A 13,133-nucleotide genomic window follows, 5' to 3' on the forward strand; every position below is an offset into this window, starting at 1 on the left:
AAGAACTTTCTTAGCTGCTTTTTCATGGTCTGTATCTGAAGTACTTTACTGATGAAAGCTTTCCATATAGATTGCACACCAATTTGAAGAAAGCAAAAATTTTCACAATTAGATCAATAAACAACCTTGTGATAAATGGAGAAAATATTGAAATAGTCAAGAATTTAATTCTACTTGGGTTCACGGTCAACATCTTTGTAAGCAACAGTCAAGAAATTTAATGATATGTTACACTGGGCACATTTGCTGCAAAGGACTTCTTTAAAGTCAAAGATGTGATCTAGCGGACTAAGGTTTGTCTAACCCAACTTGTGATCTTTTCAGTCACTTCACCTATGAGCAAAAGTTGTGAAAGAAATAATAGTGAAGAATTTACACTGCACTGTGAACTGCCAAGAAGAATAAACAAACGTGTCTTGTTCAAAGTATACTCAGAATGCTCTTTAGAAATGAGAGGGGCAGGACTTAGTCTTGTTGACTTTCTAGATGTTATCATTTCTAGATGTTATCATGGAAAGACATTGTGCTTGGTAAAGGAAAGAGTCAGGGATAAAGAAGAGTATCCTCAGTGAAAGAGTTTGTCACAGAAGCCACAGCAGTGGACTCCAGAAGAGAAGCAATCAGGACACTGGAGACAGAGCAGGACCAGGCAGGGCTCTCTGGTTGTGGGTGGGGTTAATGTGAAGCTGAACTGGCTTGACAGCACCTGGCCACAATCATTGTTGTTTACTCCTTTTTTATTAAAACTGGAAAAGTAACATTTCTAAATCATGGTTACTGGTTCTTCATTGAAATCCATTTGAGAATAAATATTCTTAAACTCTTACATTACCTTCCTAAATGAACAGCAGCTTGACTACGGAAATTCCACTTTTAGAATAGCTTAGCTTGAGGCAAAGGAGAGGTGAATCCCTTAGTCCAATGTGAAACCTAATTCTTGCTTTTGACATCAAGAGAAGCTTTAGAGTGAAATATTATTCAATTATGACACTCTTCCTCGTGGCATTTCAGTATACAAAAAAGGCCAATTACTGCCCTATACATTTTCTCAATTGAAAGAATAATCAGGAAAATGCCTATTTAAGCTCAGTTAAGGTATAAAGGCCACATTCATCAGAACGGCATAATGAAGATTTCGGCCAGTAACGGCACAGGGACTCTGAAGTTGGCTGATGGAGTGTAATACAGGACAGTCACTGTGGATGCCAGGGTGGTCTGACTAGAAAAGGTGGAAACATGCACACTCAGTAGCTGAAAAGTTGCACTTCAGGTTATAGACCAGCCGAACTCTCTTGCCCCTTATACAGAAGGAAACTTTTACAGTGTCATCCATTGAAGCACTGTTTGCAATTGTGAAAAAGTGCAAACAATGAAATATCTGTGAGTAGGACAGTGGGCAACTACACTGTGGTGTTCACACAATAGAATAATATACAGAAGTGAAAAGTGACTGTGTGTTTTAGGCATATATTTACCAATGTTGATTTATCACAGAAGTAAAATATTGAACAAACAAAATTTACGTCAGCTGTGTTGCTCTCCCCCTGCAGGTACTATCAACGGGAAATACTGCTGTCCTCAGCTTTTTATCAACCACAGGTGTTTCTCAGGCCCTTACTTAAACAAAGGAAGAATTGCAGAGCTACCTCAGTCAGTGGGGCCAGGCAAATGTGTGCTGGTTCTGAAAGAGGTAAAACATTTTCATAATCACAAGTGATTTATTTTAACAGGTATAGTCAAATGATATTTAAAATGTGGGTCACAAAGGGACAAATGCTATATGGTGCCACTGTTGTAGAATGAGGCTGACATCGGGGTGGGGGTAAGACTGAGAAAAACTGGGTAAATTATGTTTACTGCATTGAAGTCTATGAGGGACAGAATAGTTTAAAATTATTATATTTTAGGGCATTATGTTTATCATAAGAGTACAGAATGAGGGTTGCAGAGTGGATTATATTTGGAGTGGGGGTTGTGTACAAATGAAGGAGTTTTTCTTTTGCTTTTCAAGGAGAGGAGTGAACGGGGGGGGGGGTAGAAAAGTGCAACAAGGAATGAATGGAATTCCAAAATCTCTGTAGATGTTCATTGAAATAAAAAAAAAATAATAAAAAATTTTTTTAAAAGGTGGGTAAAATGAAGTAGGTGGAAATTATGCTCATATTGATCACACCTTTCATGTCTCCTGTGGGCAAGACACTGGTGTAAAGAAATGGAGAAACAGTGTCACTGTCCTTGGAAGATCTTTAGTTTAATGGGAGGAACATGGGCTCCTTCTTATAATCCAGGGGAAGATATTACATTGGATTTGGGTAAAATGCCATGGGAAGATGGAGTGATGGACTGTGTGGGGGATATAAGTTTTGGGTTAAAGAGTCAAATGAGGTTTCTCAAAAGTGACATTTGATGTAAACCTGGATGCAATGAGTGGTATGGAGTACTGTTAAATATACATTTGTATTTACAAGTTTATATTTATAAATATAAACATGTGAGTATGCCTCAGTAGTCATCGGTGGTTTGAGCTCTTGGTAGTCGTATATTGCAGCCGATGACTTTGAATCTTTGCATCATTCCTTCCCATTAAGCAACCAGAGCTCCCTAAAGGTAGAAGATGGATGACTGATACGTAGATGACCTTCAAGCTTGTACATGGAGTTTGTGTGGTCATCTGCTTCCTTGTAATGATATAGTTTTCCATTTTCTTTGCTGATCTTATGAGAGGACCTACAGGCAGAGGTGAATCCTAATTATGTTGAAGGAGACTATTCTCTCTCTTGCATTTTTATAGCTCAGCCTCAGACAGTGCTTGGAGACAGATTGGAATTTTGGAACAGTTTCTAAACTATTCTTGAAATGCTGTCTCTGCTGTTTCCACACAACATCAGTGCTTTCTCTTAAGAAAGAGGATGCCAAATATAGCTTCCTTGTTACTATTATACCATGATGAACTTTAAAAAAATTCTTGGACACAATAGTCTATTCATCCATCCAACAAATATTTGTTAGGCAACTTCAAGGAGACAGGCGCCTTGTGAATTCCTGAGTAAAAAAAAAAAAAAAAAGAAAAGAAAGAAAGAAAAATACACATGATGTTCTCACTGACTCTTTGGGGAGATGACACATCCAAGACTAGTTATGTAGTTGGTGTGTGCATCACTTGAGACAGGCAAAGTGCTATGAGATCAGAGAAGCCTCCCCCCTAAAAAAAACCTCCAAAACCTCCCAAATTCACTGCCTTCAAATTGATTCACACTCATAGTATTGTTCTAAGACAGAGCAGCATGGTCTCTGCAGCATCGGATTTCCATGGCTGTACTCTTTACAGAGATGGTTAACAGCTTCCTCTTGCTTGGCTCCACAGTCAGCACTCTTGGTAGCAGCAGCCAGGAAATAAAAAGATGAATTGCATTGAGAAAGTCTGCTTTCAGGGACCTCTACAGAGTACTGTAGAGCAACGATGTCAGTCTGGAGACTAAGGTGTGCCTGATCCAGGCCATGGTCTTTGCAATGACTTGCTATGCATCAGAAAGCTGGACAGTGAGTAAGGATTATGGAAGAATTGATGCCTTTAAGTTGTGGTGCTAGAGAAAAGTTTTGAATATACATATCATGAACCACTAAGAATATAAACAGGTCCATTCTGGAGAGGGCGAAACCAGGCTGCTCTTAGGAGGCAAAAATTTTGAAGCTGCATCTGACATACTTCGGGCATATTGCAAGGAGGGACCAGTCCTGGGCAAGGGGCATCATGCTTGTAAGGGTGGTGGGACAACGCAAGAGAGGAAGACCGTGGATAAGATGTATTGACTTGGTGACTGAGGTAATGGGGGTAGATGTGTCAGAGACAATGAAGTTGGCTCAAGGTAGAGTAGGGTTCATAGCTGCTGTTCATAGGCTTGCTTAGTTGCAGTCGACTTGACGGCACATAACAACAATAATAATTTTTCTAGGAAGAGCACTGGTGTGGTATGGAGTTGTGCTACCACGCCAAACATCATGTCTCTCTGCTTGAATCCACCAGCAACTTCATGGAAGAAAGAGGTGCAGTCTCCTCCCATGTAATTTACGGCCTCCAAAAACCCACTGCAAAGTCATCTATTAGTCAGTTCCCACTTGACCTCAGTGAGTTTGAGTTTTGAATCTTCATAGAAGCAGATGAAGGATCCAGGTTGGAGTGACATTTGATCTGACTTGGGCTGAGTGAGTAAAAGTTCAACTACAAGCAGGAGCAAAGCTACTTCACTAGAGATTCAAGATGTATTTGGGGAAGGATGGTAGTCATGTATGACTGAAACCTAAGTGTTTAGATTGGGTCTGCATGTGAAAGTGAGAATTTGTTGGAATTTTCAGAAAGTATTCTTTTGGAAATGAAAGAAGAGCTCCCTGCCTTGCCTGGTGCTTCAGAGTGAGGTGGGACCTGGTAGGTGGGGACTGATGTGAAAGTGTCACTTGGGCAACCTGCTTTATCTGCATTTCAGTCCCTGGATCATGGGAGCCACCATGCTTTTGCCTCAGCACATGGACCTCTGTTTCCAACTTTCTTTGACTTAGAATGAGATCATTGAAGTAAAGCCATTTTGTTTGGGCTCTCAGTGGTATTAGAAGTCAAAGACATATCTTTGCATTTGCTGCTATAGCCAAGATATCATAAATGGATGGCTTTTAAAAGCAGGCATTATCTTTTCTTATAGCTTAGGGGGCTGGAGGTTCTCTCTCTGTTGGTTCTGGACATAGATATTTGTTTCTGTAAGCATCCTTGGTGTCAGGGAATTTCCTAGCTATAATAAAAATTGCTGACTTGAAAGAAAAGAGCAAGAATCTAAAAGTTAAAATGATGTTTAAGAAAGGTCAGAGTAACATATCTGAAGTTGTTGAGAAGGTCCCAAAGAAACAACAGAGTGATGAGTCCTCTGGAGATGAGAAGAAGCAGGATAAACAGCAAATTAAAGAAAAAGAAAATAAAGTTACATACTTTAAGAAAAAATACTTAAGATGGAGCAGTGTTATGATTCATCATCTGATGACAACGAAAAATTACCTGAAGGAGAAGAAAGTTTTCATTTTCCTAAAGGTATAAAAGAAAACAAGAATGAGAAAATGAATGGAAAGAAGACAAGTAATAAGACAAAGGAAAAAGCTTCTAAAAAGAATGAATTTTCGGATAATGTTGAGAAGTTACCAGGAAAAGGAGATAATTGTGACTCAGAAGATAAAAAGAGTAGTAGTGGATTATCTGGTAAAGAGGAAAAAAAAGTAACTTCCCTGCAAAGAGTTCAAGGAAGGGACAAGATTGCTCATCATCTGATACTGACAAATATTCCATGAGAGAAGACGGTTGTGTTTCTTCTGATAAAAGGCAAAAAAGGCTAGAATTGAGAGCAAGAAGAAACTTTAGTTCAAAGAGAAATACTAAGGAAATTGAAAATGATTCATTATCATCTGATGCCGAGGAAGGTTTTTCAGAAGAATATGAAAAATTTAAAGGAAAAAAGAACTTTCCTCGCACACACAGTTGAGTCCAGAAGGCCCATAAGGACACACTCCACTCGTGCTGATTCCTCCTAGGTGGCAGCACAGTCTCCTGGCTCTGCGTTCTTTCCTCCCCTCCCAGGGAGCCCTGGTGGTGTGGTCCATGGGGAATGTCACTGCCAACCCAACAATGATGCCCCTCTGGCCATTCAGCTCCATTAGCAGCTCTCTGGGAGAAAGATGCGCAGTCTCCTCCCATGTGATTACATCCTCTAATGCCTGACCGGGAGGGTCAATCATGAGTAAGTTCCCTCTGGAAGGCAATCATTTTTTAAAAAATATCTTGTGAGGAAAAATCATTGGATTCCACACCCTTACATCTTACATCAAATCACGACTATGCTGAGACTTTGTTGTTACTGTGTAACATTGAGTTGGAACTGAGCCATACCTAACCCTTCAGGGGTTTTCAGAGGCAGTAAAGCTCACAGGAAGAGATTGCCCATTTTTCTCCCATAGAACAACTGTTGAATTTGAACTGTGAGTCTTCCAGATTGCAGCACAGATTCTTACCACTAGTCCATCAGTTGCCTTCTGTGTAATAGGAGTAGTGCTGAGATTAAGGAGCACTGATTATATTCTTCTCAATCCTTTTACAACTATATGGTGTATCAAGTTGTGGAGTATCATTACATTGTTTTAATATTCTGTCAGTGTTGTTGTTGTGTCCAGTCAGAAACAATCCATTGCTGACCTTCCGCCAGGTTTTTCAGAGGCAGTTAATCACATGGGAAGAGATTGTCCATCCTCCTGAAGAGTAGTTGGTGGCCTCAACCCACGTGCCTTGGGGATTGCAGTGCAGACTTCCTCCCACTAGGCCACCAGATCTCCCTATTCTGTCATTTTCTATACCTAATTGAAATTATGACACGTAGAGGGGAAATAGGTGTTTAGTTAGGAAAAATTGAAACTACGATTTGGAAACAACCCAGTTAGACTGTTGTTGAGGTTACTTATTGAAGGTCATTTCATAAATATTAGCATTGGGGGTTGTTGTTGTTATGTGCCGTTGAGTCGCCTGCGACTCATAGCGACCCTATGTACAACAGCCCTAAACTCCGCTCTGTCCTGTGCCAATCGCAATGTCTCCGACACTCCCATCCCAATTATCCCAGTCACTGAATCAATCCACCTCATAGAGGGCCTTCCTCTCCTGCGCCGTCCCTCCACCCTCCCAAGCATGATGTCCCTCTCTAAGGACCGGTCTCTCCTCACAACATGTCCAAAGTAAGTTAGACGGAGCCTCAGAATCCTTGCCTCCAAGGAGCCACCCGGTTTAACCCTCTCCAGGACAAATCTGTTTGTTTTCCTAGCAGTCCATGGTATTCTCAATACTCTTCTCCAGCACCACAGCTCAAAGGCATCAATTCTCCTTCTATCCTCCTTGGTCATTGTCCAACTCTCTGAAGCATAACAGGTGATTGCAAAGACCATGGCCTGTATCAGATGCACCTTAGTCTCCAGAGACTAAATTGGGGGTATATGATGTTTAAAATGCTCCTGCCTTTCGTCATGGTCTAGACATGAAGTTGGGGAAGCAAGCAAGTAACAGGGTTTTTACAGTGGAATAAGTGTGACAGGTGCTGTGAGATTGCATGGAAGTTTTCCACCATCTGTGGGAAAAGTGAAATGGGCAGCCCGCTCCAAGAAGAAGGGAAGTATGTTCAATACCTGGAGACAAAATGCATCTGGGGAGCTGTGGGATAAAGGAAAGGAAGCAGAGGAGGAGAACTTAAAGGACTTCAAACACAAAAGATTAATTTAGAAGTACACTGGGCCCTTAACATATGTTCTCTTTGAGCTAGCCTTGATGAAATGTGCAATTATGTCCTGAAATTCAACCGTGTTGGTCTTTCTCACTGTAAGAGGAAAGTAGATTCCCTAGATGAGAAATTTGTAGCTAACAGAGGAATGGCGACTGAGTGAGGGTGGGGCGGGGAGAGAAGATTAGCTCTCTGTGAGACTCCAGTGATTTGTTTAAGTGCTAAGACAGCTGTCACTGGAACTATATAAATCGGCACGGGCCACAGATCCTAGCAGATATTAAATCTTGATCCAAAGAGAAATCAAATGAGGATTATATGTGAGAATTTGCACCACAAAATAAAATAAGATGCCTAGGCCACGAATTGACTTTCCTCTGTCCACTGTAGCCTTCAGCTAGTGGATGGGTTTTGCCAGTGTCAAGGTGCTCGTGTCTGCCTGTGTGTATTTGTGCCTGTTTTTATTAGAAGTGATAGGAAAGGAAGAGGAGAGCTGACAAACATTCGGTGATCTGATGGAGGTTTTTTTGAAGCTGCCTTCAAGACTGTCTCACATGGCATTTTCCAGTTGTTAAAATGATATACTCAGTTGTCTGCCAGCCCTGTTAACAAGCACAATGACCTCAGGTTCAGCCTATCTTTAGGGGGCTGGCTATTTTACTTCACTAAATGATATTTTCCCCTTAAGTCAAAGTAGTTATCCCTGATAAATAATCCAGTAGGTACCAGCAGCCAGATTTCAAAGACAGGCCAGAGCAGCTTTCTGATGACAAAACTAGTTTTTTTGCTGATGTTCAGGAAATGCATAAGGCAGGAAGGGGGTGGGGGTGTGGAGAAAAAGCAAGCGCTTCAGAGTTCTTTGAGTGCAAGAAAATTCCAAGTTCTGCCAAACCAATATTTATGCTAATGCTTTTCCTTCAGCACCAGGACCTCTCTATGGTTTCTGATTTCAAGTTACTTAAAGGCAGTGAGGCAGTTGAACTAAAGACATGTTTGCTTTTCAGGCCATCCGTGCTATGAGAAATTAAAAACTTTAATATCTTTAGAAAATGTAAGGTGATCGTTGTTCGGTCTGTTTGATCTACTACAAATAGATAGTGCCTATGGAGGTGTATATGATTTTGAAAGGTTTAATTCATTAAGCGCAGTGGGATCCTGAGCCTGGAGAGGATCGTGCCCTTGAAAGGGAGATATTTTCTCCCAACAGTAGCCATATCTGTGCCTCCACACAATAGGGTGAATGGTTATGTGTTTCATTACTATCTGAAAGGTTTGCACCTCAGACTGCAGGCTTAGGAAACCCCATGGGTCAGTTCTACTCTGCACATCCATGGTCAGTATAAGTCAGAAGCTACTGGACAACATCTAATAGCAATAACTCACTTTTTGGACTATTGAGTGTCCTGGACCTTGCACTTGGGTAGGTTTGAGACACTGAGAATGTCAGTGACTGACCTCGATTCCAGAAAATGCAGCAAAAGGAGATAATGACTTCTGAGAGACTGAGACCTGAGTCCAGCCGATGTCATTATCCCTCAATGACAAACAGAGCTGAGAAGAGCGTGAGGAAGCTCTGAATGGGGCAGGCCCTGTAATGAAGTTGACAGGGCCCACGTGTTGAAGTCCCCTCTAGTGCTGAGCCCAACTATCATGAAAAGCAAGGCCTGTTAAGAACAATTAGGGATGAAATGGATAATTCAAACCTGCCATGTCTAATATGATCATCATACATCTTGTTCTATCCCAAATACTTCCACTCCTGCTTTCTCCCCAGTATGCCCCTTCCAGATTCTCCAAGATAAAGAGACTACAAATCTATGTGGGCTCTTGGTAAACGTTTTACACGCTAAGCCTTCTACACCTTAGACATTGTTAGCATCATATGCTAGAGCCTACTTACAATTCTGTTCCTGGTGCACTGGCCAAATGTACTCAGCAAATGTTTGTCTAATTGTTATTGTTGTGTGCTGTTGAGTCACAGCCGAACCATAGTTGACTTCCCAGTGGGTATTAAGAGGCAGTGAATCACACAGGAGGAGATGGCCCATCCTTCTCCGATGGAGCAGAAGCAAATGCCTTTGGGATTGCAGTGCACCTTCTTACCACTAGGCCACCAGAGCTTCCAAAAGTTTGCTTAATAGGTTACGTGCAGAAGAATGGGTAATCTCCTCCCATACAATTACTGCCTCTGAAAACCTGCTGACAGGTCAACTATGGGTCATTTCTGACTTGGTGGTACACAGCAACAACAATAATTCATGTAAAATCTCAGAAATTGCCAGGCCTGAAGCATTTACCTTTATATACACTGTGGTATGACTGATGTAGGTATGTGCCTGTGCTTAAGCGAGAGCCAAGGAGTGAGCCTCTATAGTGCAGTAACAGCTGAGTTAGACATGAGATTCGCTTGCTCACATGAGTGTGTCTTAGAATGAATGTTTCCGTTTCTGACACAGACCCATCAAAGCAAATGACTAACCAAATCCTGCCCATTAAAGTGACCCTGGAAACACCAGTTGGAGAAGAATTCCAGAGGTCTATATAGAGACTCTTAAAGCAAATGTTCATAGTTTTACTTACCAGTTACTTGTCTTTAAATATTTGCCATTGTAGAACCTTGTTTTTAGAAGAAAAAGAGGAAAGAAAGGAAGGAAGGAAGGAAGGAAGGAAGGAAGGAAGGAAGGAAGGAAGGAAGGAAGGAAGGAAGGAAAGGAAAGAAAGAAAGAAAGAAGTAAAGAGTGACATAAACACTGTATCTCAAGCAAAGACTTTTTAGTGGTTCACTTTCACATCACTTTTTAGAAGAATAAGCAGATACGTAGTCACGCTAGAATGGTATTGGCTCTGCAGAAGAGATGGCAGCATGGGTTCAGAAGTTTAAGAGATGAGCTATTACAGAGGGAAAACAGACAGTTTGTACACTTTCTATTAAAAGCTGAAAGTGTAGGACGTGGTTTTTTACTCACTTCATCTTCTTCCTGGTGCTCAGACAGAGGCCTGAGGGAAAACCACGTGGAACCAAGACACACGAGAAAGGTTCTGATGTAATAAGCTCCCAAGAGCTTGTTCTTTCCTTCTGATGTAACTTTAATTGAGACTTCCAGAGAGACCAACTTGAGGCCTGTTGACTCAGGTTTGTAACAAGAGACATATTTGAATATCATGAAATCTACCAATAAAATAATTGTAAAAGATCAAATTAATCAGACAACATAGAACTATATTTATAATAAGGCAGACCTCTGGTTCCTGATGAGCAGAATGCAAACATCCATACACATGTGTCCATATCTATTTCTGTCTATCCACTTATGAACAGACTGACATTGGTACTGCACACCAGAGTCTGGTCAAAGAATCCAAAAGTTTAGACATAACCAGTTAAGCTTTCCTTGGTATGTAGAAGAAGGGGTTGTAACTGATGTGACTTTGCCAAATTGACTGGAGAAATGTTTGAGCCTTATTCTAATGATGCTAGAATGTTGGGTAGCTCATAGGTGTTGCTTGTTGATAGCAGAGTGCAAGGGAGATGCCAAGGACCCTGGAGTGACAAGGTCTTTATTCCCCTCCAGCCCAGCTGCTTTTTGAGGTTTTCAAAGCTCTGTGGGCCTGGACGGTGAAGATGTGATGCGAAGAGTGCCAGACACCACTATTGTCAATATTTTATCCATCCGTCCTCAGTTGTTCAGAGGATTTTGTATTACCAAGCTGTTCACACGTTCAACATTCACTTGGTGTTTGCTGAACGTTTCACATACTTATCTAGCACCAAACGCACAGCAGTGAATAGAGGAGGGCATTTAATCAATCAATCAATCAATCAATCAACCAGTAAATTACTGAGGAGTCCTGAACTAACATCTGGGGAATTTCAAGAATCATAGAGTGTAATCCTTACTTCAGTTAGTTACAGCACCCCTAAAGAGGGAAGTGGGGAGCTTATCCGCTTTCCCCTCAGGCTCATATCCTTCTCACAAATCCCTACGTAGGCACAAATCGGTACCTGCTTATGTGAGCATGATACCCCACTTCTGCGATGTCGAGGATCAGTAGGAGTTGTTAAGCCAATGCTTTTTGCTGATTTGATGGTACATAAAAGAATGAGGAAGTGGTGCTAGATGAGCCTGGCTTTTTTCCAGCCACTGCAAGCTTTGTAAGTTTCCCTAGCTCAGGGCCCACTCTCACAGCCCCCCTTTCACTGGCAAATAGAAACAGAGGAAGTCTGCCTAACACAGGCATCTAATAATTATCTCTGACTTTGAGATTTTCCCGTGAAGTATGACAAATATAAGCCAGGCAGGTGAATTATGATTTCAGACTTCACAGCTGAGGATTGAAATGTTGAGTGGCTGAATGGCAAATCTCTCTGAAGTGGAAAGAGTATGTGCAGACATGCTGTCACTGAGGATTTTGGGTCCTGCATTCACTCTGCTCTGGTTCACTGACATGTGAAATAGGTTTGAACAGGAGGCTCCCAAGAAATCCTGAGTGTTACACCAGGCTGGAGCCTTATTTACTCTCTGAAGCTCAGAATTCCTCCTTCGATGAATGTGATGGAGTCTTGTTCCCCACCCTTGGTGAGAGATGCCCTTCTGCAAGTAGTTATGTGATCCCTCCCAAAAAGGGTGAAATAACCGTAATCCTCATCACTCCCATTTCCAGGTGTTTCAAGTGTTCTGTGAGAGTTTCGAATTTGACTTCTCTGTAGTTTCTCATTCTGGTGCATGGGCGATCCATTAAGGTATTAAGCCAATCTCTTTATTTTGATTAGGTTTATTTTTCACTTTTGGGGAGACCTGTGGTGTCTGGTTTGAATTTTTCCTCCATTACAAATTCTGAGAATTTGTTTCTAGCCACCTCATAACAACTTTACAGTGAAAGCTGATATTTTGGTTCTTAAATGTCTTTGAAGTGATTTGTAATGAGCTCAGGTGGCAATAGAACTGACCCCTAGGATTTCCATGATGGTAATAGTTTTATAGAAGCCTGCTAGTGGTCCAGTGGCCAGAACGTTTGGATATAACAGAAACATAAGCAGTTAAACCCAACAGTTCTATGAGAGAAGATCGATCAGACCTGCTTCTGTAAAGAGTTACAGCTTCGGAAACCTTATAGGGCAGTTCCATGCCATCCTGTGGGGTCACTATGAGCCGAAATAAAATAATGGCACTGAGTTCCATTTTAACAGAAGCAGATTGCCAGGCTTTCCTGCTAGGTAGGTTTGAACCCTTAATATTTCATTAACAGCTGTGTGAGTAATCATTGCACCACCAAGTCTTATTTAAAGAGTAAAAAATTAAATGAGGGAACGCAGGTAGTAAGAACTCCAAAGCAGCCATTAACTATTCATAAATGATGATGTAATCAAATGAACATGACTTAGATTCAAGCAAGCTATTACTGAGACCATGAGAAGTATGGTCTCCTATCTAGGGCTCACTCTTTTTCAGATAACACTGGACAAAGGAAAAAACTTATCTAGTTGCCATTCAGTTAAATCCATCAACAAAACTAAAGAAAAAAAATAGGATATGTCACATAAAGATACTGAGTTATGTTTGGTTGGGTTGTTTTGGGGTCCCCCCTTTTTTTCTTGTTCTAAGCTTACGCTGAACTTTAGCCAGCTCACAAAGACTGGTATACCAATTTGATGGGTAGACATAAACAGGAATCAGCAAGCTGTTAGGTAATGAAGGCTGGTAAAGGAAGACTTTCTTTTTTTGTTATTGCTAAATCTTTATTATTTGCCCATAAAGTAACAAGATATGTTTGTTGAATTTTCTCACTGTAAAGGATTTTCCAGCAATGAAAACCAATAACCATTGACTACTCTTGGGC

At 41.1% G+C, this 13,133-nt stretch overlaps 1 protein-coding gene across 1 annotated transcript in view; it reads left to right on the forward strand.

Moving 5' to 3' along the window:
• The window catches only part of SFMBT2 (Scm-like with four mbt domains 2), a 275,339-nt gene that overhangs the window by 214,801 nt on the left and 47,405 nt on the right, over positions 1-13,133 (forward strand). The window contains exon 14 of the mRNA XM_006891856.1: positions 1,551-1,690. Coding sequence (XP_006891918.1) covers positions 1,551-1,690 — 140 coding nt within the window. The remainder of the gene's footprint in view (positions 1-1,550; positions 1,691-13,133) is intronic.

Source organism: Elephantulus edwardii, unplaced genomic scaffold (genome assembly GCF_000299155.1).
Source record: "Elephantulus edwardii isolate Elephantulus edwardi_28Jun2011 unplaced genomic scaffold, EleEdw1.0 scaffold00105, whole genome shotgun sequence".
Classification (NCBI taxonomy): Eukaryota; Metazoa; Chordata; class Mammalia; order Macroscelidea; family Macroscelididae; genus Elephantulus; species Elephantulus edwardii.